The sequence below is a fragment of the Dipodomys ordii genome, unplaced genomic scaffold (genome assembly GCF_000151885.1).
Source record: "Dipodomys ordii isolate 6190 unplaced genomic scaffold, Dord_2.0 Scaffold93, whole genome shotgun sequence".
NCBI classification, from domain to species: domain Eukaryota; kingdom Metazoa; phylum Chordata; class Mammalia; order Rodentia; family Heteromyidae; genus Dipodomys; species Dipodomys ordii.
This window is the reverse complement of record NW_012267309.1, coordinates 2455981-2482701: the sequence shown is the minus strand read 5'-3', so window position 1 is coordinate 2482701 and position 26721 is coordinate 2455981. Positions and strand designations below refer to the sequence as shown.

Genomic DNA, 26721 nt, shown 5'->3' with positions numbered 1-26721 from the left:
ATTCCATTGGTCCTGAGGTCTGTTCTTATGCCAGTACCAAGCTGTTTTGATTACTATGGCTTTGTAGTAGAGTTTGAAATTTGGTATTGATATTCCTCCACTGTCTTTTCTTAAATGTGGATTTTACTAACAGCTATTGCAGTGTGGGCATTTTGCTCTGAAGTTACGTGGAACTCTTCACACTCTGGCTGTTGACAAATATAAAATTCTGGTAAAGGTTATACTTAGATTATAAAGGTTACTTAGATTATTGAATCGGTGGCTATGCCCACAGGAAGGAAAAGATGGGTGAGAGCATATTGCCCCCCAAAAGTTTTGTAGGTGAGGTGGTCTGGCCTAGGTACCATCTCCTTCCAAGCTAGCTGCCTTTATCCTCTTGACTTCAAGGGTCAAGTCAGCTGCATCTTTTTTTTTTTTTTTTGTATTTACCCAAGGTGTATGGGAAGTGAACTTTGAATTCCTGATTGTCTGGAAATGATTATGGACATCTTAGCTTAGATATATATTGGGCTGGGTATAGAATTCCGAGTTGGTACTTTGAAGGTGCTACTCCCGCCCATGCACCTGATGTCACTGACGAAACTTGCTGCCACCTGAGCCATGCCTTTGCAGATAGGACTTGCTCTCATGCTTCAGGCTTCTGAAATTTCTCCGGAACAGGTCTGAAAGTGGGCCAGTTTTTATTTACTTTGACCTGGCACCGGTGGGCACTTTTATCCTAAACTGTTTTCCTTCCCGTTTGGAGAAATGCTATTCCACTGTCTAGTTATACTTGGTGATAACTATTCACAGAACTCCTGTTACATACTTGTCAGATTTCTAGGTGTTTCTTTCCTATCACTTAATGTTTCTCTCTCCTTTTCTTCTGCTACACTTCTCTTTCTCATTTGGGCTTTTGTTTGGGTCAGCATTTGAAAAATGGCAATGTGGTATATATGCAATGTAACATCTTGAAAATGGAAAATTGATGGGCTTTGACAAATGCACACACAGGTGCTACCTACCTGGTCTGGAATGAGACAGAGCATTCTGTCTATCCCCAAGGTTTCTCAGTTCCCACATCTACCCACCACATAGGTAACAAGTGTGTGATTGTTGACCCCCTTTTACTCATCCTGTCTCTCCTGAGTTTTGCAGTGCAATGGTATCAAACTAGGTATACTCTTCTATCTGGTTTTCTTTGTTCAGCTTGATCCTTTTGGGTTTCACCCATGTAAGACCAGGAATTTTTTTTCTTTTCCTTGCTGAGTTGTATTACTGTGTGGATGGGTTATACCATAGCTTGGTTCCCATTCATCTGGCCCCAGATATTTCAGCTGTGTCCAGATTGAGCTTATCGAAGCATTTAGTTTTTTAATAAGGCAAGCCCAGCTTGAATTTGCAAGAATTCTTTCTTGGTTCTTTCTTTCTTTTTTTTTTTGGTACCATTTCTGGGCTTGAACTCACAGCTTGGGTGCCATCCCTGAGCTTCAGCCACAGCTTCACTTGTACTTATTTTGGTGATTAATTGGAAATAACAGTCTCATGCCCAGGCTTCCCTCCCCAGGCTGGCTTCAAATCACAATCCTCAGATCTCAACCAGCTAGGATACAGGCATGAGCCACTGGTGCCCTGTCTTTCATGGTTCCTTTTTAATAGAAGCTTTGGTATGTATATCAACTTCTTGCATCTGTATAGGAACATAGATAGAAGTGTCCATCTGTTTAAACTTTGATTCCTTTCTTTCTGGGGTCTCTGGGAGCAGAATGGAGACAGAGTTGGTGCAAGTCTGCCAAGGTGCTTCTCTCTCTCAGCAGCATTGTGCTAGGAGAACCATTGTTTTTAGCTGCCTGGGAACTGAATGAGCCATCTTATTGTTGCCCTTCTGGGAGATGTGCAGTGTAGTGCCAGTGTGGTTTGAACCTGAATTTTGCAGTGGCTGGTGACACCGATTACTTTTCATGTCTAGTTGGCCATCTATGTGTCATCTTGGACAAAGTGTCCACTGATGTCTTTGTGCGCGCGCGCGCACGCGTGTGTGTGTGTGTGTGTGTACTTATGTACATGCCAGTACTGAAGCTTTTACTCAGGGCCTTGAACTCCTGCATGGCTGTTTCACTCAAGCTGACATGCTACCATTTGAACCACAATTCTACTTCTGGCTAATTGGAGATAAGAGTCTTATGGACTTTTCTGCCTGGGCTGGCTTTAAATCAAGACCCTCAGATATTAGCCACCTGAGTCTCTAGTATTACAGGCATGAGCCAGAATGCCTGGCCATGTCTTTTTTTTTTTTTGGTCCAGTCGTGGGGCCTGAACTCTGGGCCTGGGCACTGTCCCTCAACTCTTCAGCTCAAGGCTAGCGCTCTACCACTTGAGCCATAGCCCCACTTCCGGCTTTTTTTCTTTTTGTTTATGTGGTGCTGGGGAATCGAACCCAGGGCCTCACGCATGCAAGGCAAGCGCTCTACCACTGAGCCACCTTCCCACCCTCCTGGCCATGTCTTTTTTAAAAATTACCTTATGGACATTCTCTATGATCAAGGTTCAAGTCTTTTGTCAGAAACTTGTATTGAGAAAGGTTTCTGCCTTGGCATGTTTTATCTTCAATAAGTAAGTACGTTAATGAGCAGACCATGTTGCCCAGTTATTATCTAGGTTAAAGATGAACCTTTTTGTACTCAATGTTTTAGTAGATTGTGGAATATCTTATTTTTCTAATTTTTGAGGGTTTTGTTTTGTTCTGGTACTGGGGCTTGAATTCCAGGTCTAGGCTCTGTCCCTTAGCTTTTTCACGCAAGGCTGACAACTCTACTACTTGAGACACAGCTCTACTTCTGGCTTTTTGGTGGTTAAATAGAGATAAAAATCTCCCAGACTGGCTTTGAACGTTGAGCCTCAGCTCTCAAGTTTCTGAGTAGCTAAGATTACAAGTATGAGCCATCAGCACCTGGCTCAAATGTTGGGCAGTTTATTAAGGTAAGCCCAGCTTTACTTTGCAGGAACTCTTTCTTGAAGGTTCTTTTTAAAGAAGCTTGCTCTTAGGTAAGCATGTGAACTTCTTGGATCTTCATGGGAACATTAATTAGATATCTTAAAGTTGCCTTGGTCTCTGAATTATTTGTCTTTCTATGTTTAGTTGCGCTGATGGTTTTTTTCTCTTCAGCTCTGTTGTTGATGGCTTCTGTCCAGTCCTGCTCATGAGTGGAAGAGCCCATTGAAAGCTTGTGTTGTGGGTCAGAGATCTAGTGGAGCTGGTAAAAGAATGGCCTGCTGGGAGATCATTTATTTTTCTTTCTTTTTTCTTCTTCTTCAAATTAGCAATACTGAAGTTTATGCTAAAGGCCTAACGCATGTTAGTCAGATCCTCTACCACTTAAACCATGCCCTCTTTTTTTTGGGGGGGGGTTAGTTATTTTACATTTGTGGGAAGGGTCAGGGTCTGCCTGTACTGTGATCTTCCTACCTATGCCTCCTGTGTAGCTGGGATTATAGATATGAATCACCACACTCTCCTTGTTTGTTGAGATGGGGTCGTGTTAACTTTTTGCCTGGGCTAGCCTTGAGTCATAATTCCCCCAACCTTGTCATCATGAATAGCTAGTATTACAAGAGTGCACCACTGAGTCTGGTACATGGAAGATAATTTCTTAACAAGGTAGCCCTTGTCATGAATCTTTGGTTCACCTGTCTTCTTATTGGAATCATACTTGATGATTTGAGACCTCCAAAGAATCTTGTCTTGCGTTTCCTTTTAGTTCTGCTCTTGCTCACATCTATCCAAACCCACCTGTTTTCTGTCTTCTCCAGGATTTCTCTGTTCTCTGTTCAGTTGTGTTTATAGTTTCCTTCTGAAAATACACATGCCTCTTTTGTCACATTCCTGTGGCTCTTGGGTGGGAAGAGGCAGGCATTGCGCTTTAGCCCTCTTGGGTCAATGCCAGGAGGTGACTGAGGCACCTCTCAGGTGGAGGTGAGGAGGGTACACTGTGCTGGCCTCACAGGGAGAGGTCATGATTGGGCCCACGGACTAGGGTTTCATCTTGAACTTGATGATGTGTCAGTAAAGGATTTGAGAAAGGAGAGAAGTGTGGGGTGGGTGGGAGGGGGGGATAGAGGAGATGGGGGAACTGGGTCAGGCAGGGTGGGAGGGTGCTGTTGAGCAGAGTCTGTATGTGCTGCAGGGTTGGTGGGGCCTCTGTGGAACGTTCGGAGTTCTTGCCCTTGCTCACACACCTCATGAGGGTCCTAGGAGGAGAAGGATGTCTGCTTTTTCTTCCCTGTTCTAAACTTCAGGTCAGTGGATTTGTTCTGCTGGCCATAGTGGCCTGAAATTGGGACCCTCCTGACTCAGAGGACCTGGGGTTCTAGCGGTTGGTATGGAGTGTGCCAAGACTGTCCTTTTCTAGCTCAGCTCTGGTGTCTGGCATGTGTCAGCCTTTGCTCTGGTCCAGTCTCCTGGGTCTTGAGCACTTCCTCCCAATTGTGTATACATTACAAGCAAACTGCTGTTTCATTCCTTTTAACAAACACTCACAAAGTAAATGATTGCTGAGGGAACAAGGCCTCCGAGGTGTTTTTAATGAGAAAGTGCATGAACTTGGCAGGGTGGATCTTGCGCTGGTTCTGGCTTCCTGGAGCTTCTTTTTGCAGAAAGCCCCATGTAGGGGCTACAGAAGGGACTCACAGGTCAGTGGTGGTGGCCTCCTTGCATGTTCTGTGGGTAGAGCAGAATGGCAAACTGCTGTGTGATGCTGCTGGCACAGGCCATGTCTCCAAAGCTTCCTATTACTCTTGCCACCTCTTCTTGTATCCATTACATTTACCTTGCTTCCATAAAGAACAGTGCTGCAGGGCCAAAGCTCTCAAGCACTGCCCACCCAGTGTGTTTCTCTTACTCCAGGACCGGAAGCTCACCAAGCTGGAGCGACAGCGTTTCAAAGAGGAGGCTGAGATGCTGAAAGGCCTACAGCACCCCAACATCGTGCGTTTCTATGATTTCTGGGAGTCCAGTGCCAAGGGCAAGCGGTGTATCGTACTGGTGACTGAGCTGATGACCTCGGGGACACTGAAGACGTAAGTGCTGCCTGCCCACTGGCCATGTGGTTTTGGCCATGGGTTCATGGTCATAATAGGTAGGGGTGATAGAGGTCCCAGGCTATAGGGACCATCCTCCTATGACCCAATGTTGTGTATCTTAGAAGTGCTCCTCTTGGGTGATAAGTCTTTGTCCTCTGGACAGTGGGAAGTCTCTTCCCTAAATGAGAAGAAACAAAGAAATCTGGCATTTCTTTGTAGCATCTGGCTTGCTCTGGCTTCCTAGACAAATGAGACCCATCCCCAGAGGCCGTTTTGAGACTATCCTCACTGTCCCCTTCTGAGTAGGACAGCAGGGGTTTGCTTTGCAGTGCAATGGTTTGTTTGTCCATTCTGTCTGGGGCTTTGCTTCTGGCTATAGATGAGCTGGCCCACCACGAGCTCTGGTGGGAAGCTGTCTAGAACAGGTGTAGAGGACTGGATTCAATGAAGCCTTGGGAGCTGGTGGCCATGGGTTGTCATGGCAGATGCCCCTCCCTGAGGCCTTGGTGCACCATGGGGACAGAGGACTTTTCCTCTGGGTGTCCACAGCTTAGTTTTGTCTGAGTTCTTCTGACCTGAACATCAGCTCTCTGCAGTGTGCAGATACAGCAAAGAAAGGCCCCCTTTCCCTACCTCCCCTGTTACTCCACCCTGGGGATACCTCAGAGCAGACCACCCAGGTAGCCAGTTCAAGGAACCCTTTCTTGATCCCTAGCTCTAGGTGTTTGCACAGGCTCTGGGCTCCCCTAACCCTCATTCTTACCTAGATATCCACTGGCTGAGACTGTTGTGCCATAGCAGCTTTTCCCTTGGTCGGGGGAAGATCAGAACTGGGCCTGGCATGAGCCTTACAAGGTCTGTAGTACAGGAAGCAAGTGGAGGGTCATGGCCCTGGCCTGCTGCCTGCTCAGAGCTGCTTTACCCGTGTGGCTCTGGTCAGGGGCAGGATGCCTGGCCTTCTAGCTGCCTGTTACAGGGTCCTAGACAGGCTTTATGACAGACTGGATGGTGCTAGGCTGGGCCTTTGCAGAGGGTCCGCTGCTCCTGAGCTGCTTGGTGAGCTTTGTCCCCCATTCCAGGTACCTGAAGCGGTTCAAGGTGATGAAGCCCAAGGTGCTGCGCAGCTGGTGCCGGCAGATCCTAAAGGGCCTGCTGTTCCTGCACACAAGGACACCGCCCATCATCCACCGAGACCTCAAGTGTGACAATATCTTCATCACTGGGCCCACTGGGTCTGTGAAGATTGGCGACCTGGGCCTGGCTACCCTCAAAAGAGCATCATTTGCCAAAAGTGTGATAGGTAAACCCATTCTCCTCCCCTGATTTACTCCAGGAGCCCAGTGAAAACTGGGCAGCATTTGAGGGATCACAAGTGCCTAGATTTTCTTGGCAGCTGCAGATCTGGTGCAGGAAGCTTAAGCTGAGTGTCTGAACACAGGGACTTCAGGCTGGGTGTGCAAGCAGTCTTTCCTTCCCTGGGACCTGTTGGATAGGAATGCACTGCCACCGAGCTGGGCACATTGACTTTGCTCCTTTTGCTGCCCCTTCCCTGTCCAGATTCAGGGTGTCACTGGCTTCTGCATTATCTCCCTGGCTATTAGGTGCCAGCTGTGATGATCAGGTAAAGGTGGTAGGCTAGGTGCCAACTTCTGTGGTATGTGTGGGTGCTGCAGCCGGTGAGGAAGTGGCTCTGACAGAGGAACTGGAAGCTTGTGGCAAATGATGCTGGAGATGGTCCCAGAAAGTAGAGGTGTGCCCCAGCTGTGGGGCTCCTGGAAATAACAACTTGGGGTATCTGGAGACAGAGCTAGAGGAGGCCCAGAGCTGGGCCTGCTTAGTGTTGGGAGGTGACACAGAGGGATTTGGCTTCTGGGCACTGTACCCTCCTTATTGCCTTCAGTTCTTGGCTTTGTTGTCTTCCTCTGAGAAGCCTTCCTGATTGATGTTTTAGAGTAGTGGCCTGGGTCCTGGGACACCCCATCCATAGCTGCTGTGTGAGATGAAGATCTGGATCGTACCATGTACCCAGCCCCAGGGTGGTCTTGGCACAATGGCACTAAGAGTTCAACAGACCCTGAGCAGACCTGGTGGGCTTTGAGGCCCTTGGAGGGGCTGCAAGGATGGCTGCTTATGAGGGTTCCTGCTTTAGTGACAGGTGTGGCTCAAGAATGAGGTTGGGCCAGATGCTGGTAGCTCATACCTGTAATCCTAGCTACTCTAGAGGCTGAGATCTGAGCATCATGGTTCAGAGCCAGCCTGGGCAGGAAAGTTCATGAGACTCCGATCTTCAATTAACTACTAAAAGGCTGGAAAAGGAGTTGTGGCTCAAAGTGGTAGCGCATTAGCCTTGAGCACAAAAGCTCAGGTACTGAATCTAAGCCCCAATACCAGAACCTTCCCACCCTCCTAGCCTAGATTGGGAGAGGTCTCATGTTAACTTAATGGAGTAACCCTCCTGTGGAGGGGGGATGGATGGTAGCTGGTGTCTGGGCTTTGTGAATTTGTGTTTTTGCTGCATGTTTAGGGACAGCACTTGGCCTGTTTGGGAAAATTAAACTCTTGATAATCCCTTGGGAACTGTTCTATTGAATTGTGTTTGGAAGGTGGCAATCTGGATCAGGATAGTTGCCTGGGGAAGTCCTTCAGACCACTTTGGTAGTCATTGGTAGCCCCGGGAGAGCAAGTGGTAGGGAACAAGGATGGGCCAAGGCCTCAGTTTTCCTGTCTGTGAAATGGGTGTGGTGAACAAGCATCTCTGCTCCATCCTGGGGACGCATACTCCAGGGCTATGGGGAATACATACTCAGGCTCTGATCTTCATACAGTTTCCAGAAAAGTTTTGCAAACTTTGCCCTTGGAAATGATTCCTGGCCTCAGACAGGTGGAAAGAGGGCAGTAGAGCTGCTCAGGGTCCTGTCTAAGAAGTAAACATCCAGGACCAAAGTACATCCTGTTAGATGGAATGGAGGTGTCCTGTGAACTTCCAGGCTTCTGGAAATGAGGCTTTGTATTGTTGAACCGAGTTGAGTTGAAGGCTGAGTGTTTCCTGGGCCTGTGGGGTATCTCCCTTCATTCTGGATTTTTCTCAGCCAAAGCCTAAGAGGCTCAGTTACGAGGCCGGGACCAAGGGTGTCCTCAGTTGCCCCTGCCCTTGGGAACCAAAGCCTGGTTCTCAGGGCTCTCCTGGGCACTGAGCCCAGAGGCCTGTCCTCAGCAAAGGTCTCCCAGGTGAGGGAGCAGCCACAGGCTGACGGGAGCGTTCCAAGTCCATATTCAGGCATCCTACCCAGGCATTCTCTCTATGAAACTTTTTCCAAGGCTTGTTAGTCGAGTGCCCCCTGCCTGTGAGAAATGTTGGTTCAGGCCACCTACAGGGTTGCCTGCCCTGCTGACAAAGGGTCCAAGGCTTCCTGGACTCTGCAGTCACATGGGAGGGAAACGGGCCCCCTCTCCTGTCTGGGGCATCTCAGGAGCAGTTGGCATTATGGACCTCTTTCCCTGTGGTAAGTTTTGCAGGCCTTTGCTTTGCCCTCAGTCATGGTGCCCTCGTGAGGGTGGGTCAGGGATCCACAGCTGCCCTGGGAAGGGTGTGTATGGTTTCTAGGAGGTGATCTCTTCATGAGTGGGTGTCATCCTCTCTCTGCACCACTGCCATTACTTGGGATTGGGTCAGTGTTACGAACCAGGTATCACCAGCAGGCCTAGATATGGGTCTTGCTGGTTTGTGTATGTTGCACCAGGCCTAGGAACATTACCCAGGCCCCTCACTAAGAATGGTGGCAATGAGATGGATCCAGCCCTGCCTGTAGGTTGACTACAACTTCCCAGGTGGCTATGTAGTAAGCAGGACCCTGAGGCTACTGAGGTGTCTAGCCTACCCAGAAGGGCTTCCTGGAGGTAGTGGTGATGGAATCAGGTCCAGTAGGGAGTAAACTGAGAAAAAGGCCAAGATGAACTGAGGTGGTTATTTTCAGAAAAAGCTCTGGATGGGCTGAGTGAACCAGGTAGAGGTAGGAGAGGGGCTGGGCTATTGGAGACCTTGTGGCTGTTACAAGTAAGCAATTAGGGACCAAGGCAATGTGGAGTCTACAGGGTAGATAGGGAAGCATAGAGATGGGTTTCTCCTGTTCACTGAGAAGAAGGGCAAGGGCCAACTGTGTTGATGTGGTTTGGTTTTAACAAAACTCAACAGAATAGGTAGAGCTAGGAAATAGTTAAAGCTTAGTTTCTATGAAGGAAGTAATTTATCATTCAGCACAGATCCAGAACCTGGTAAACTGCGACAGTGGTTGGTTTTCATGGGCTGTCGGGTAATTTTAATGTCAGACTGGAGTGGGTTCCTCCTTACCTTATTTCTTTCAGGCCCTAAGACACAGCCCCTGTTCGTAGAGGACCAGGATGCTGTCCAACTACAACCCTGCAGCTACTTCTCTGTCAAAAAGCAAACAACAACAACAAAAAAAATGGACATCAGTGGCTCGTGCCTGTAATCCTAGCTACTCAGGAGGCTGAGATTTGAGGATTGCAGTTCAGAGCCAGCCTGGGCAAGAAAGTCCATAAGTCTTTAATTAAACACCAAATTAGCTGGAAGTGGAGCTGTGGCTCTAATGGTAGAATATTAGCCTTGAATACAAAAGCTAAGGGACAGCACCCAGGTCCTAAGTTCAAGCCCAGGACTGAGAGGATTTAAAAAAAAAAAAAAGCAGAAGAAAGTCAGGCTTGTCTCTGTAGAGCTCTTGCCTGCCTCCTGCAGGGCAGGAGTGAAGGGGGGTGTGAGGGGAGATGAGGTACAGTCTTTACTTGACACAGGCATTTTATCTGCGTGAACCTGTGGGTTGCAGTGTGTAAGGGGCCTGTGGGTCCAGGAACAGCAGCCATGCAGATGATGACTGAATGTGAAGTGGAATGGTGAGTGGGATTGTCCCTGGACACATAGGTATGTATATGTTTGAACACACACATCATGTCTTATTTCTAAAATTCAGATTTAAATGACTACAATGTAGGAGAAAGGGAAAGAAAAGAGTATTCAAGGTGTGTGGAAAATCAGGCATTTTGGGGATTTCTCTGCTGAGAGTCATGGCTGAGCCTGCTCTACTCCCCACAGCCCATTCCCCAGAGCCAGACCACCTGAGGCCTTGGGGTATTTCTTGAGAGCAAGGTTCACAAAGTTCCTGCAAGTGTCAGAAGAAGCCCAAGGACATTGCTACTTCCAGCTGGGCTATCTGCTGCATGGGCAGCTAATGTGGCATCCTTGCCAGGCTAACAAGGGTTCTCACAAGTGCCAAGGAATGGTCAGATTGGCACAAGGCTTCTTTTCCCAGCAGTCCTAAGACCAGTCTCCTGATGAGGTCCTGAATTGTGGCCAGGCAAAGGACCAGACTATGACCCTTACAGCCTTGGCAGGCTCCAAAGCAGGAAAGGGCTTTGTGTGATTTCTCTCTTCCATCCTGGGGCAGGTTGTTCTGACACCATGGGGCCCTGTTAGTTTAGGTGGCATTGTGAGCCATTGAAGTGGCCCTGGGGCACAAGTGAGCCCTTTCTTCTTGCAGCTTGGGGCTTGCCACTGAATCAGTTGCTGTGCCTCTCCCTGTGCCCGCTGCCACTGTGGTAGGCCCTCCTTATTGATCATGGTGGTCTAGACTCATGCATCAGGTAGTGAGCCTCTCAGAAGGTCTGGTCTGTTGGGACATACCTGAGAACCGAAGTTTATGTTAACACCATTCCTGCCTGTGGCCTGACTGCAGTGGCTTTTATGATGTGTTTCTTCCAGCCCCAGCCTTAGCGGTGCATTTATTGTTTTGTGACAAACTGGGGATAGAAAAAAACTTGAAAGTGATCCATCAGCCAGGGGCCAATGGCTCATGCCTTTAATCCTAGCTACTGAAGAGGCTGAGATCCAGATCCAGAAGATTACATTCAGCCAGCTGGTAGAAGTCGTTGAGACTCCCTCTCCAAAATAACCAACTAAAAAGCTGGGTTAGAGGCATGGCTCAAGTGGTAGAGCATCAGCTGTGAGAGGAAGCAAGCTGAGTAAACTTGAGGCCCTAAATCAAAATACGGTTCAGGCAAAAATTAAAACAAAACAACAACAACAAAAAACCAATGTGAAGCAAAACAAAAATACCAGGGCTTTGAAAGCAAAAGAGGGATTACTGGGGAATAAAAAGGAGAAGGGAAAAGAAGAAGGGAATGAGAAAGACATAGGAGGCTGAATACATGTATACATGTAAGAAATTCCTTACTGTATGTAATTTAGCATATATCAATGAAACTACCAATGCAAAGTTTTCAGTGTAACCATGTGGTTCAAAAACCTAGGAAGATAAAAATTCCCAGCACAAATAAGATCCCTTTGTCTCCACTCAACCCCCCTCTCACTGATTTCAGATGTATTCTTCAGCATTTGTATTCCTATACATAAAACTAAACATACATTTTTTGTTTTTCCCATATTTACCCTGAATGTTCACTTTTTTAAAACTAGACACATAGTATGTGTTCAGCTGAAGTGACAGGTAAAAGAAACCTCAACATAGACTTTTTACTGTAAGTAATTATTGAGCTATTTTTTATTTTCTTAAAAAATAAAATTTAAAACATTTATTCAGCAAACACATATGTTTCAAAGCAGCCTCAGAGCCAATTGCCAGTGGCTCACGTCTGTAATTCTAGCTACTCAGGAGGCTGAGATCTGAGGATTGCGGTTCTAAACCAGCTCAGGCAGAAAAGACTGTGAGACTCTTATCTCCAGTAAACTACTCCAAAAAAGCTGGAAATGGAGCTGTGACTCAAGTGATAGAGTGCTATACTTGAGCAAAACAAGCTTAGGGACAGCACCTAGGCCCAGAGTTCAAGCCCCAGGACTGGCAAAACAAAACAAAAACAAAAAAAATGCAGCCCTGTTGGCTCATGCCTGTAATTCTAGCAAGTAAGGAGGCTGAGATCTGAGGGTTATCTTTCAAACTCAGCCTGGGCAGGAATCTTACCTCCAGTTAATGGCCAAAAGAAGTAGAGCTATGGCTTACATGGTAGAGCACTGACCTTGAACAAAAAAGCTCAAGGATAGCACCTCAGCCCTGAGTTCAAGCCCCAGGACTGGCATGCACGAGTGCGCGCACGCGCGCGTGCACACACACACACACACACACTAAATAAATAAATAGGCATCATTTTCCTGTAGGTATAGCTCAAGTAGTAGAGTACCAGCCAAGCAAGCATGAGGCCTTGAGTTCAAACCCCACTACTGTCAAAAATAAATAGGTAGGTAGGTAGGTAGGTAGATAAATAGATAGATAGATAATAAAATAAAACAGCTTTACTTAAGTTTCTGGTCCTTGTTCATTGCATTCAACTCAATACTCAGTGAGACCTATTATGATATTAAATCAAAAGCTTGTTATAGAAAATTAAATACTTAGAAGCAAAGGAAGGTAAAGAAGAAGAAAGTCCATTATTGTATATCCTCTGGGTAGAGTCATCTAGTATATGTCATGTTCTGTAGGTGAGTACACACAGGCTTATATTTATTTACATAGCCTATCATCAGTTCCTATATCCTTAAAGCACCTGGCTATAATTCCAGGTAATAGGTAAGAGGATCCTGAGCCCAGACTATACCTAGGCAAAACCAACAAGATCCTACCTGAAAAACAAGAAAGCAAAGAAAGGACTAGGGGCATGGCTTAAGTGGTAGAGCACCTGTTTAATGAACACAAAACCCTGAGTTCAGTCCCTAGTACCAGCAAAAAAAAATTAGTGAAAATGTTTTGCATTTTTTGTTTACTGCACTGTGAGCAGTTCTATTTGCACATCTCTGTAGGACCTGTCGTTTGGATGCCATGGGCCATGTGTAGCAAACCAAGCCATTCCTTATTTGAGGTTGTGGGGGGGGGGATGTTTTTGGAGGGCATTTAGGGCTTTCCTGGGGTTTTGCAGTTATAGTGGCTCTGAGGTAAATACCTGATTTTTGTTACCTTTGGGGTATCTGAACCTATCCCACAATGTCCACACACAAGCCCAGAACATGTACATGTCCCCTGGGAAGTCATTCTCCCAGTTCTGTGAATAGAAGATGGTACCTCAAACTGATCACTAACCCTGAAATCATAAGATGACATTTGGAAAGTTCATTCTATAAAGCATACTAGTCTTGGATTCCAGGACAGTGACATTGAGCATCCTGAGTATGTCTTGTGACAGGCAAGGAGGAGGCTGGGGTTTCTGAGGGTCTGAAGGGGCTCCTGCTGGGCACTGGCTCCTAGTGTCTTTGGGCTGTGACCATCTGACCCCTGTGACTCTTGCTTCTGTTACAGGTACACCTGAATTCATGGCTCCTGAGATGTATGAGGAACACTACGATGAGTCAGTTGATGTCTATGCCTTTGGGATGTGCATGCTGGAGATGGCTACCTCAGAGTACCCCTATTCAGAGTGCCAGAACGCTGCCCAGATCTACCGCAAGGTCACCTGTGTAAGTCTACCCAATCACCTTGTAAATAAAGACACAGTGATGGGTATGGGCTACAGCCTCAGCTGTCTGGGTGGACCTTGAGAAAATTTGACAGCAGCTGTGTGGGAGTGTGGCCATCTCACAAATGAGAAAGCCGAGGATTGGCTAAGTGAAATCTTCTAGCAGGAGTGATGGATGCCTAGGTGCTATGGATGGAGCTTAGCCTCTGAGGCTGACAGAAAACCCAGTGTGCCCAGGAAGCTGAAGCTTAGGAGGCTTGGCCCAGGCGGCCTGTCCCAGTTACTCCCCTTGCTTGCTCTAGTCTACCCCTCAGTTGCTGCTGTCCCCATCTTTATTTTGGAACCACGGTTTGTTTTCCTTTTCACCAAACCATTGCCCCAGCCAAGCGTGTCTTTAAGCGGTTTGGGCAGCCTGAGAGCCTTAATCCCTGTTTTGCTGTCACTGTGATTTTTGAGTTGATCCGATGGCTTCAGCTGTACAAACAGATGGGCCTTGTCCTCCCTCTGTGGTGGCCTCCCTGGTTGGGGGAATAAAAACATAGCCTGTGGAGGTAGAGCAGCCAGGCCAGTTCTATTTCTATTCCCACTGGATCATATTAGCCCTCATGGCCAGGCCTGGAGGCCCTCAGAGCAATCCTGACAGCAGCCCCAGGCTGCTATGATCCCAGGAGTCCTTCTTGTCTCCATCTCAGGCTAGGATTGTACTCAGCCTGGGTAGTTAGTGCTGCTTGGCACTTGACTTTTCTTCTCTCAATATCTGTATGGCCAGATGCTACTTCTACACATGTGCATGAGGTCGTGATCCTTTGTGTCCCTGCAGCTTTACCTTGTGCTCATCCCTAGTTCTAAATTATCAGTTACTCCATTACCCCGAGTTGTCCCCTCCTGCCCCGAAAGTCTCTTGGCCTGGCTCTTGGCCAGCAGCAGTGACCACAGACTATGCTTTTGCCTCCTTGGGGAGGGGTGTGGGTAGGAAGTCCAGGTGTGGTTAGAAATGTTGGCTCTGTGGGAAGCTATGAGTCCACCACCATGATGCTGTGGTTCTTCCTCCCAGGTGATGGGGCAGCTGGCTCAGGAGCCCTTGGAGGTTCTACTTAGGGGAGGCTCTGCAGCCAAGCTCTGATCAACACCTTTCCAGAGACTGAATGCTATATTTGAAGCGTCAACCCCAGTATCAAATTCTGCAGCACAAGTGGAGGCTGCACTATGTGCTATTGCTGGGGTAGTGTTGTGGGGGCAGGGGGTGGTGGTGGTTATCAAGGAGATCTGGACTGAGGTGACTGACCTGAGCATGAGGCGAAGTGAGTACCATGGTGGCTGTTGCAGGCTTTGACAGATACAGGGTCACCCACAGAGGTGTTCTCCAGAAAGAGACTTAAATGATAGGAAACTAGTCTGTTGGATTCATACAGAAGGGAAGATTAAAAAAAAAAGGATCCTAACTGGTTTCATGTAACGTGTCCATTTATTCCTAGCTCTGCTTTCTCTTGCCTGGAGCTTGAGTGTGTCACATCTATGGGCAGAGTTTTCATCACAATTGGAAAACTTTCCACCATCATAGCTTCAAGGATTTCATTCTGTCCCTGCCTCCTCAGCTGTCCCTCTGGACCACTCATTTTATGCATGCCCTGTGTGTGTTCTGGCCCTTGCTCTGTCCCACATTCCAAAATGAAGGGAACAGAACCTCAGCAAACATTTCTCTCTGTGCTCTGATAAACCTGATTGCCACATCTTTTCTTCTGCAGTGTCTGATTCTTCTGCAGTTAATCTGCTCTAGTGCAACCTGGAATTTATTTCTAGTTCTACTTGGTTCTTTTTATGTATCCACCGTCCTGTTTCTGCTATGTGTATTTTCCTTTAAAGATTCATTTGTACCTACAATGACTTTATCCTCTGTCTGCTCTCCATTTTTGGCTTTTCTGCCAAGTCATGGGCTACACCTTCCTGCCTTGTGGCATATCTAGTAATTTTTGTTTGAATGTTGCACATTGTATGCATTTCATCATGTCTGTTTCCTATTACTGGGAATGACTCTGCTTACAGCTCCCTCATAGTTTTTTGTTCAGACTTATGGTGGTGGTGATAATGTGCTTGTGATCTTAATACTAAGAATATTCAAGGGGATGATGTGCACACATCTGGGCTCTTTCCTTTCCAGAAATCTCCTTCATGGCCACCTCAGCCTTCATAAGGTCTGAGATCCCTTCTCAACTCAGTCGGACCTCAGGCTCTGTTGGGTTCTGTGCCTCAGACTGGGAACTGCTATGGGCAGCATGCGTAGCTGTGGGAGGGAATGCCCCACCAGTGCTTCCTCTGAGTTTACATCCTGTACTTCCTGTTACTAGTGTCTGAACATAGTCATTTGGCATATTTTGTCCCATTTTCCAGCAGTTTCTGCAGGGTAAACTCAGCGCTAGTTCTTGTGCCACAGCTAGAAGAGGTTTCCCTGTACTGGGGTTGGAGAGGATGCCACCTCATTTTCCATTAGGTGACTATTCTCTTCTCAGGGAATCAAGCCAGCCAGCTTCGAGAAAGTGCATGATCCTGAAATCAAGGAGATCATTGGGGAATGCATCTGTAAGAACAAGGAGGAAAGGTGAGTTCCAGTGTGGTGCTAGGATCTGGGTTTTTTTCAAGCTGAAATTATTCCAGCTGGTATATAGAGCCACATTCCTAATGAGGAAGAAGCTCAGAGGCCAAGCAGACCAGCTTGGGCCACAGCAGCACTAGGCTTGGGAGCTGCCCACCAGAGAGTGAAGTCAGAGAATTTTCTAGAACAACTTGCCCAATGCCCCATGCACCTGGGCATTCCCTCTGCCCCTCTTGGCTTTCTTTCTAGTTTATCTCCCCAAATTTTATCCATTTCCGTGATCTGTTGGCTGGGACTCCCAGCCTTCCTCAGTCCTGCTCTCTCTTCTAAACTTCATATTGCATGTGCCTAGCCGCCCCACCCATCTCTAAGGCAGCATGCATACCTCAGAAGCTGCTCCACAAAGCCATCTCCCCTCTCAGAGCAGAGGTGGACTTCCCAGCTAGATAGCCAGAAAGCTGGAGGTGCCTCGGCAGCCTTTCCTCTCTCAAAATAAACTGTGGTAAGCCCACCATCCCCACGACACTCTTAGCAGCAAATAGAGATAAACAGCTGATACAGCCGTGTAGAAACTCTTCAGATACTATACCCAGATGAAGCCAGACCTGCAGCAGTCTGGGCTGCATGATTCTGTCAGTACTGGAGAAGGAAGTAGACTTGCCACCTGCCCCTTCCTCCTACAGGTCCTCCCCCCCCCCCTTAGAAACCTCACTGTTCTGGGGAGGACTAGGGCCCTTGTCATGGCATTGTTGGGGAGGTGGAGTAGTCTGCCTCTTCTGGTTCCACCCAAAGCCAGGGTAAGGATTGAGAGCTCACTAGCACATGGGCAGGAGCTCTAATTGCATAGTGAGCAGCCTGATGCAATGAACCATGTTTTCTTTTTTATAATGAGGGAGGAAAAAATGTCTTAAAGCATGATGGAATAAGATAATATTGAGATGATTTTTATTGATCTCCTGGGAATTAAGCAATGTCACTGCTGGTGTTGCTCTTGGAGCAGAGCCTGCCAACCAAGTAGTGAAGTCAGAGACTTTCTTAAACAGCTTGCCCAGCTGTCCTGGGCATTGACCTAATGCTCAGATGCAATGCTATATGCATGTTCTGGGCCATCATGGCAGCTTGGGATGCACATACTTTTCAAGGAACCTAGGCACAAAGGTTCCTTATCTAAGAGCATCTGCCTGTGAGCTACTCTCCCCCCAGGTATGAGATCAAGGACCTGCTGAGCCATGCCTTCTTTGCTGAGGACACAGGCGTCAGGGTGGAACTCGCAGAGGAGGACCATGGCCGGAAGTCTACCATTGCCCTGCGGCTATGGGTAGAAGACCCCAAGAAGCTGAAGGGAAAGCCCAAGGATAATGGAGCCATAGAGTTCACCTTTGACCTGGAGAAGGAGACCCCTGATGATGTAGCCCAGGAAATGGTAATGTACACATACCCTACACAGCCCTATGTGCCCAGTAAGGGCATGGGCTGCTGGGAGGTCTGAGATACAGGTTGCAGGGATCACAGTTCCTGAAGATTGGAAAAAGCAGTCCCAAGGTTGTTACTCTAGCAGGGTGGGTGTTGCCCAGGGGAAGCAGTCAGCAGGGATGCTCCATGTTGCAGGTAAGATGATGAGCTAGACATAGAAGTAAGTGAGCCACTGATATCTGGAAGGGAGCCTGAGCAGAGATGAACTATCAGCTCAGTGCAAGAAAGCCAGTGGCTTTACATGGCTTTGCCATGTCATTGCCACAAAGGCGTTTGTCCTTTTAAATTTGTCTAAAAATGAGCTTTTTACTATTGGAACTGCATCTTAAAATAAGCTTCTTACTGTTGGAACTGCATGAGCTCCATGCCCAGGTGCACAGGCTAGTTGGGTTCTTCAATCCTCTAGTTGGGAGAAGTGGACATGTTTCTGGATGGGGTTACAGAAGATGGGAGGAGAGACCACTCTATAGGCCAGATGCTATGCCTACCATGACTTTATGAGACCCTGCTCAGGCTCGCTGATGCCACAGAAGGGATGTGAGCCATTAGGGCTGGGACTGTGGGACTCTGAACTTTGCATTGGCCCACACTCTGGAGATTCCTCCTCCTCCACGTCTGTGAGCCAGGACATGTGGTCTGTGAGGGGTGCATGGGGCAGTGGGTTTAGATTATGCATGGAAGTGAGTCAGGAAAGAAGAAGCAGCCTTTCAGCTAGGCTTCCTGCAGCCACCAACCCCAGGGATCTGGAGTGGCATGGTACTGCTCTTGCCATGTACCATGTGACTGAGGTGTCAGGTGAGTTCAGGTCTTACCTCTCCACAGCTACAGGATAAAGGTGCTCTTGATGCCTCCCTCTACCCAGACTTCTAAAGGATAGAGACACGATACAAAGCCTCAACACCCAGGGTCTCCAGGGGTGCTCGTGCCACAACCAGAACTCTGGCATTAGCACTTGTGTTGGTTGTGATTGTGCAGAGAGGTAAGGGCGGGCATATACCAACATTGGTTGAGAACCCAGACTGTACTGTTACCCCCAGAGGTGTGAAGTGGCCGCCTGTATCCCCAGACTGGCCCACTACAGCATGGCTGCCCTCTAGTCACATTTCTGGTTTGACATAGAATCTTCTCCTGTGAGTAGAGTTTATGGTATCCTTAAGCTTTTTGTTTCCTGGAGGACCTTCTGTGGCTGCCATGGTGACCGGGTGATGTGCTCAGAGATGTTTACAAAGAGGTATTGTGCTACAAAAGCCAAGAGGTACTGTGCTACATTCAGATAGTCATCAACACAAATCACTTGTGCCTTCAATAGTACCATGCATACTCTATGAGAGCTGAGGCTTGGTACTAACCAAAGAGTAGGGTCTGTGATAGAAAGTTCTGGTTTGAATGTAGCAGAATCACCTCAGGAAGAACAGCTGAAATGTAGCTCTCACATTCTTTCTATAAATGTAGTCATGGCTGCTCTGTACTGGGCAGGGCAGGGTGTGAGGGATTTGGGAACTAAGCCCCAAGGTCAGGAGGCCACAGGGTGGCTGAGTCATAACAACAGCATGTCAAGGCTCATCTTGAGTGATTCCATTGTAGGCAATGCATCCAGAAAGGTGCCTAGGATCCCAAATAAGTAGATTCTGAATGGCTGGACTTTGTTCTCTTAGATGTGCTCTGGGTCTTCTTTCTGGGCTTAGCTCCATCCACAGTGGATGCCTCCCAAGACTTCACCTCATTCTTGCTTCTCACCAAGGTAGAGAGTGGCATGGCCATCCACAAGGCCTATGACATGCCCATCACCTCAGCTGGTCCCTGACACTTGGCTGAACTCACCAGCTTTGTCCCTGGGTCAGTTCCTTCTCCTTCCATTCTCCCCTCCCCTCACCCTCCCCTCCATTATTTCTTACTACATTCTTGCCATCATAAGACATGTCATCCATGAAATAGAGCATCCATGCAGAAGGGACATGACTTGTGTCCAGTTATAAAATAATAATAAAACAATATGTGTCCCCTACTCTGCTAAAGAAATAGAACAGGCCCAGCCTGGGAGCTGTCTGTGACTGGCTGAAAGCCAGGGAAGCTCCATTTGTTAATAGCTTCACATGGGCCTGCCTCTGCCCTTCCTGAACCTCAGGCTGGGTCCTGGGCCCTGGGCCCCAGGAAACCTATCTAGGTTCCAGCCATGCGTGCTTTTATCCTTCGTGCCCATGAGAGACTCCAGGCTGTCACTCTTTGAAATGCTGTCACCAGTCCTTCCGTGAGCCTAAGTTGGAAGGGCCCTAGCTGTTGAGTATCACATTGTGAGTCTTGGAAGATCCTGGAGACTGAGGCGTCTCTTACAACAGAGATGTCCAAGTACGAGGTCTGTTGGAGATGCCTCCTGGAAACACCTAGAGGGATATAAGGAAGATCAGGATAAGGGTTGTATATAATGAGTCAACTTGGCCGGAGCAGGGCTGAGGGAAGGGAAGGTTCTTTGGTGTTCTAGGCTGCTCTTGATCTGAAGTGACCTCTAGGCCAGTCAGATCTTGAGTCCAGGGCAGTGAGGGGCAGGAAAGGCTTTCTCTGGCCTGTCCTTCTGTCAGCTTTCAGGGCTCCACATAAAGGAATTAAGGCACAGATTATGGCTACATTCTACTCTATTTGGAAAAAATAAGAGGTCTTAGTGAGAAAGATGGCAGAGACTATGAAGACAGATAGGAAGAGATGGTGGTATAAAAAAGAAAAACTGCTTTCTCTGACAACTTCTAGTCAGACAAGCTATGCGTGGGCAGAGGCCTGAGGATGCCAGTCTTGCTGTGACCAGAGGTTACCTGGGGCTTTACAGCCTTATGATCTGGGGTTTACATGCTCTTGCTGCCTTTGCATGCCTGCCCACAGGTAGCGGGGAATGGGTGAAATCTGGCTAGGGGGTTGCCCTTACCAGCCCACAACTGATATCAGTCAGAACTGTCTTGCCTCAGCCTTTCCACAAAGGCCGCTGTGGTTGGAGTCTGGCGTCCCTGGAACAAGTCTACCTCCAACTCTAAGGAAACATCCAGAAGAGAACATCAGGCCTGATTCTCTTCTCTGGGAGAACGGATCATCCAGTTCCTGAGGTTCTTCCTAGCCAGGATGAAGGCTGGGCTTTGAGGGTGGGTGGGTCTCACCAAGGATGTTGTGTCCACCTCTGGATCCTCATTTCTTAGCCACATGCCTGCCCTGCTCCTCTATCTGCCTGAGTCAGCAATTCTTTGACCTGGACATTTCCATGTGGAGTTTTATCCCGACAAGTAGAAGTACCTTTCCAAGTAAATTGGTTTGAAATTAGCAAAAACTCACTGACAAGTACTACAAAGCACTGTTTTCTTCCCATGCTCCACTTGACTTACTAGCTTAATGCTCAGCATACTGAATTCTTTCATATCCATTTGGCACAAAATACGATATTTTCAGCTGGATGCCAGTGGCTCACACCTATAATTCTGGCTAGTCAGGAGGCTGAAAAGTCCGTGAAAGATTCCATCTCCCAAAACAAAACACAAACAAAAAACCAACAGTAACAAAAAATCTGGGCTAGAGGCATAGTAGAATACCAGCCAAACAAGCAAGCTGAGCAAGAGTAAAGCCGTAGTTCAAACCCCCATACTAGAGACATTTTTTCTGCACAATCACACTCAATGGTCAACATCAAAAATATAACCATGCCAAGCGCCAGTGGCTCATGCCTGTAATCCTAATTACTTAGGAGGTTGAGATCTGAGGTTCTTGGTTTGAAACCAGCCTTGGCAGGAAAGTCCATGAAGCTCTTATCTGCAATTAGACACCAAAAGCCAGAATTGGAGATGTTGCTTAAGTGGTAGAGTACTAGCCTTGAGGGAAAAAGCAAATAGATAGTGCCCAAATTCTAAATTCAAGCTCTAGGACCAGCACACACACAAAGAAAGTGTTACACATGGCCACCACCCCATCTTCAAGCTGTTTATGTCCCCAGTGTCCCTGCAACACCTCCAAGGCAAGAACATCAGGCCAGGGTCACATGGCCCCTTGACCCTTCAGTCCTTGACCTCTGTAGTCTGTCCCTGGGGAAGTACTCAGGCTTTTCTCTGAAGTAGATCATAATGAATCAGGCGATGCATCTGTGGGAATCTCACAGCAGGGCTATGTTCTGCCTAGGGGCACATGGTATTGTCTGTCCCATTTTGCAAGATGTTTGTTCTGAGAGACATCTCCATGTGGGTCACTCTCACCTTTGTACCTGATGGATGTCTCTGGGAAGGTGCTTTGAAACTGTAATTATCCATTGTTTACCAAACTTCCTATTGATTTATTTCTCTTATCTCTCTATGCATAGCATAGTATTTCTGCTTTAGTCAGTGGTTGTCCTCTATGCATGAACTGTCTATTGCTTTGTAACCCATCACCTCTACCTGTATGTTTGGAATGCTCTGGCCAGTATAGTCCCCAGGTCAGGGATCAGGGATGGCTTAAGGCTCCTCATGAGGTACAGTGAAGTGTGGGCCAGGGCTTTGGGCTCAGACCTGACTGACAAGAGGCCCCAGTTTCCTGATGAGTAATCTGTGGATTCTCCTGGAGCAATAATGCCTGAGAGAAAAGAAAGGAGAGAAAGAGAGAGAGAAAGAAGAACAGAGCAGGGAGGAGACCATACCTAATGTTGACAGGGACACCCTTCTGCTTCCACAGATAATTTGCACCCTGATACGCAAAATGCCTGTTAGAGATTTAGGAAATGTCCTTCCAAACCATCATCATATTGCTGCTTATATTGATGCCAGATGTCCTAGATTTGCCAGCTGATGGCCCTAGCACTGGCTCCATGTCACTTAGCACGTCCTACTCATTCCCTGAGCATATCAGTTCCTGAGTTTGGCTTATCCTCCTTCTTTTCTTTCCTGGCCTGGAGTCACTGATCTTTGCAGTGGCTATGGTTTCCTATTATAGCACATGGGCTGTGAATTCTTGTTGCTCCTGGGCCCTCAGGGTAAAGTTCACAAGGACTCACCTATCTGTGTACGTGTGCACACTCACACACACACACACACACACACACACACACACACACACACACACAAACACAAATAAATGCTATCTGTAAGCATGTGACTTTATGTCATGAAGTTCCCACCATCACCACAGGTCTCTGATCTAGACTCTTGCCTTCCCTGTGAGTGAAGCTTGGCTACTCCATTCCATTCCTCATGTATGTTATTGTCTGATCAGTCCTGATGGGCACTGCTATTTAGCTGTTCTGGGTGCATCTCCTGACTTCTGTAACAGGAGGCTCCCTGAATGGTGCTGCCCCACTCTCTCAGAAAGCCCACCCAACATCTTCAGGACTGAGGTCCTCAGGAAGGGAAGGGAAAACCAGGTAGATTTGACATCTTAGTTCTGATGAGTTTTCATGTGTTGTGGTCATCAGTTGTCGTCCAGACAGAGCAGCTCCTTCCACAGGCCTCTTTGTTTTTAAAAAGTGGGGTTCAGCCATAAATATTTAGCAAGCTCACAGGGCTTCCCAGAGGTCTTTGACAGTGTTCGTTGACAATGTTCCCTGTGGTGAATGGAGCTTCAGAGGGACTGGAAGTGTGGTTCAGTGTTAGACTGCCTGCCTAGAAATTATGAGGCCCTGAGATCAAACCTTAATTCCACACATGTACACACACACACACACACACACACACACACACACACACACACACACACACACACACACACACCACAAATGAGGTTTAGGGTTTTGCTGGGCACCAGTGTGTACCGCACTGCACTCTTGACAGAGTTTAGACCTTTCTCCCTCTAGAATGAGCATCAGGGCCTGTAGGGACAGCAGCTGATATTCTAGAAGGCCGACCTGAGGATTTCAATAGAAGCTAGGGGGTAAAAGGTAGGAGGAAAGTGGTTGATTACTCCTTGGTAACAAGGGCAACACTTTAGGGGCACTGAATGGACTCTCAAGGAAAGGGCCCCATAAGCAGGAACTCACAGGCAGGCACCCATGGTATGGATAGCACAGTTAATCCCAGGCAGTGTGGTATATAGGCAGGCCCCTCAGACCCTGAGACACTGATAAGACCATCTTTGCAGATCGAGTCTGGATTCTTCCATGAAAGTGATGTGAAGATCGTGGCCAAGTCCATCCGTGACCGAGTGGCATTGATACAGTGGCGGCGTGAGAGGATTTGGCCTGCACTGCAATCCCAGGAGTCAAAGGACTCTGGCAGCCCCGACAAGGCCAGGGGCCCACCAGCACCCCTGCAGGTCCAGGTGACATACCATTCACAGACCGGACAGCCTGGGCAGCCGGAGCCTGAGGAGCCTGAAGCTGACCAGCACCTCCTCCCTCCGACGCTACCAGCCAGCGCCACTTCCCTGGCTTGTGAGTACATAGAATGTAGTCACTAGGACTAGTTGGGTCCCCTCTCTGCCACCCAATGCAATCAGCTATGGGGCAAAGAAAAATGTCCTCACTCTTCTTTAGAATGCTTTGTGGGGGAAGCAGGTCAGCTCAGTGAAGCCTGTGGTGAGCTTTTAGCGGTCCTCCTGTAGCTGGATTATGGCTTTCAGCTGCAAGTGGTCCCCAGGAACTCTGTCTGGGTTCCCCTTCCCTGTGCCTGGCTTTCTTCCTGTAGCACCATTGGTGCCAGGGCACATCATGATCTTTGGAAGAGATCATATCCTGGGGTGTTTGGACCAGTAGATGGTCCTAAGTACTAGGACACATAGATCCTGATTCCTTGGCTGGTTGGAGCCTGTTCCCACAGCCTATCTTTCATAGTGTGCATGGTAGGCTGAGTGTTGTTCCAGAGAAGGGATTATAACTTTTTTGTGTCTCCCACAACAACCTGTGACCAGAAAGGATTTAAGGCTCTTGGTATCTGGCTTCTCAGATCGGATGTGATTAAGTATGCTCTGAGCTTGTGAGGTTGACTCAGCCAGGTCCATTCTGGCTCCCCATTGTGAAGGCAGGTTCTTTTTCCTATCTCAGGGGAAGAATCCTGGGTCTGATGGAGGGAGTGGGGAATTTGAGGCCCACTCCTTGGAGGAGACATCTGTGCCATGGACAAAGAATGCTGAGGACTTGGCTTGGAGTATTTGCCACGGGATTTTCCATCCCTGATAGCTTCCTTCTAGTGGAAAGCCTGGAAGACCTATTGTACATTTTCAAGGGCATGTAGCCAATGCACTGGGAGTTGTTTTGAAGCAGGCTTTATCTAAGACCTAAGAGGATTTGGTGTCTTCCACCTGGTAGGCAGAAAAGTGCCCTGCGTCTGGTCTCAATGTCTAAAACTTCAGCAATGAGCTGAGGATGGGGGATGCCACATGGGTCTTATCCATTCCTATTGGAGTAGACTTTAGAGTCCAGTGACCTGGGCAGGTCACTATTTCAGGTTCTTCATGTGGAAAGATCCAAACTGTTAATTCTATATGAATGACTTTCATTTACATTAAAATAACTTAGGCTATGTGAATTTTGGCAAGCAGCCCTCAGCTAAGAGTGTTGATGCACTGCCCGCTTCACTCCAGGCAGCTTGGGCTTGCTTTGGAGAATGTTGCTATATCATTGCTCTGTTTTCTGACATCTGAAAAATTAATAATAGCACAATTTTTTTGGTAAGACAACATTTTCCATAACAGACAGACAACTACACACTTTAGAATAACAATAGTTTAAGCAATTTCAATGATGGGAGTTTGGCACCATGAAATATGTTCTGTTGGTGCTCAGATGTAGGTCAGGTATGATTCACTATGAGAAAAATCCCATGAAGTTCAATCAGTTCAAACAAACACACTTCCCGTCTGACACAATACCCTTGCGTCAAGTATAGAGGCTGGGGTCAGCCTTCTCCAAGTGCTTTTACTCAATTATTGTAATTTCTTTAAAATAGATAATACAGTCATTCAGTACAGAAATCTAAGTCTAGCCAGCCACACCTGTAATCCTATCTACTCAGGAGGCTGAGATCTGAGGATTGTAATTCAAAGCCAGCCTGGGCAGGAAAGTCCATGAGACTCTTAATCTCCAATTAACCAGCAGAAAACCAGAAGTGGAGCTGCTAGGGCACTAGCCTTGGACAAAAAAAATCTCAGGGACAGTGCCCAGATTGAGTTCAAGTCCTACCACCAGGGAAAAAAAATCAAAAAGTACAAGCGTGCATAGCATGTCACTTAACTGTTCTTTCAGAGGCCAATTAAGGCAATTGTTGAGATCCTTTAATTGTCCTTTCAGAGATAATAGACATGTAATCTTTCACATGTGGACATACACACATGCATGTAAGATAAACATATTCATAGCTATATACATGCAAACCATATGCATGTACACGGACATATGTGCCCTACACACACACACACACACACCAATATGTGCATACACACATGGACAAAACCACTCCCTGCACATCTATGTGGCCATGGATGTGCCTCCAATGTGCATGCATGGGAATACACACATGTTTGTGCATTTATCAGCACATTCTTGCATGCATGTCTGGGTAGACACATATACACATATATTCTTTCATATTTTCTATTCGGCAGTGGATAGCACCCCTCACATGCCCTTCTACACTTGGTGCTGGCTTCTACTGCCTTTGTTCTCCCATCCTGGGTATTTTACAATGACTGGCTATGCTGTGCCTGCTGGTGAGCTGTGGAGGCTGCCAGATACTCACATTATCTGAGTAGAACCTGCTCATACTCTTTTTTTGTCATTTATTTTTTGGTACTGGTGATCAGACTCAGGACATTGCACTTGCTAGGCAAGTGTTTTGCCAGTAAACTACATCCCAGCCCCAGACAGACATTCTTATATTGAAAGATGCAACACTGGCTCACTTTTCATGTTTCTCCTGTGTGTCCTTCTGTTAGCGGTCCTGATCAAACTCAGTGAATGGCTTTCACTGGCACAGTACCTGAGGACTACAACAACACAGCTTGCCAATGGGTCCTAAAATGACTTCTAAAATCAATTTTAATTGTACAAGTAATAAACACAATTACTTCCAACCTATAAAATCTGCACCCAATGTCTAAGAGTTGTTCCACTTGAAGCTTGTCAGACTGTATGCATTCTTCCCCCTGCTCCTCCTCCCTTCCTATTTGTCTAGGTAGAAATGACCACGTTAATGACTAGT

General features: G+C 47.3%; 1 protein-coding gene across 3 annotated transcripts in view; it reads left to right on the top strand.

Annotated features, from left to right (window-relative positions):
* Wnk2 (WNK lysine deficient protein kinase 2) overlaps nt 1–26721 on the top strand; it is a 118333-nt gene that overhangs the window by 36949 nt on the left and 54663 nt on the right. For all 3 annotated transcript variants that reach the window (XM_013026390.1, XM_013026389.1, XM_013026388.1), the window contains exons 2-7: nt 4883–5055; nt 6138–6358; nt 13374–13531; nt 16038–16126; nt 17324–17543; nt 23666–23957. In XM_013026390.1, the coding sequence (XP_012881844.1) occupies nt 4883–5055; nt 6138–6358; nt 13374–13531; nt 16038–16126; nt 17324–17543; nt 23666–23957 (1153 nt within the window). The remainder of the gene's footprint in view (nt 1–4882; nt 5056–6137; nt 6359–13373; nt 13532–16037; nt 16127–17323; nt 17544–23665; nt 23958–26721) is intronic.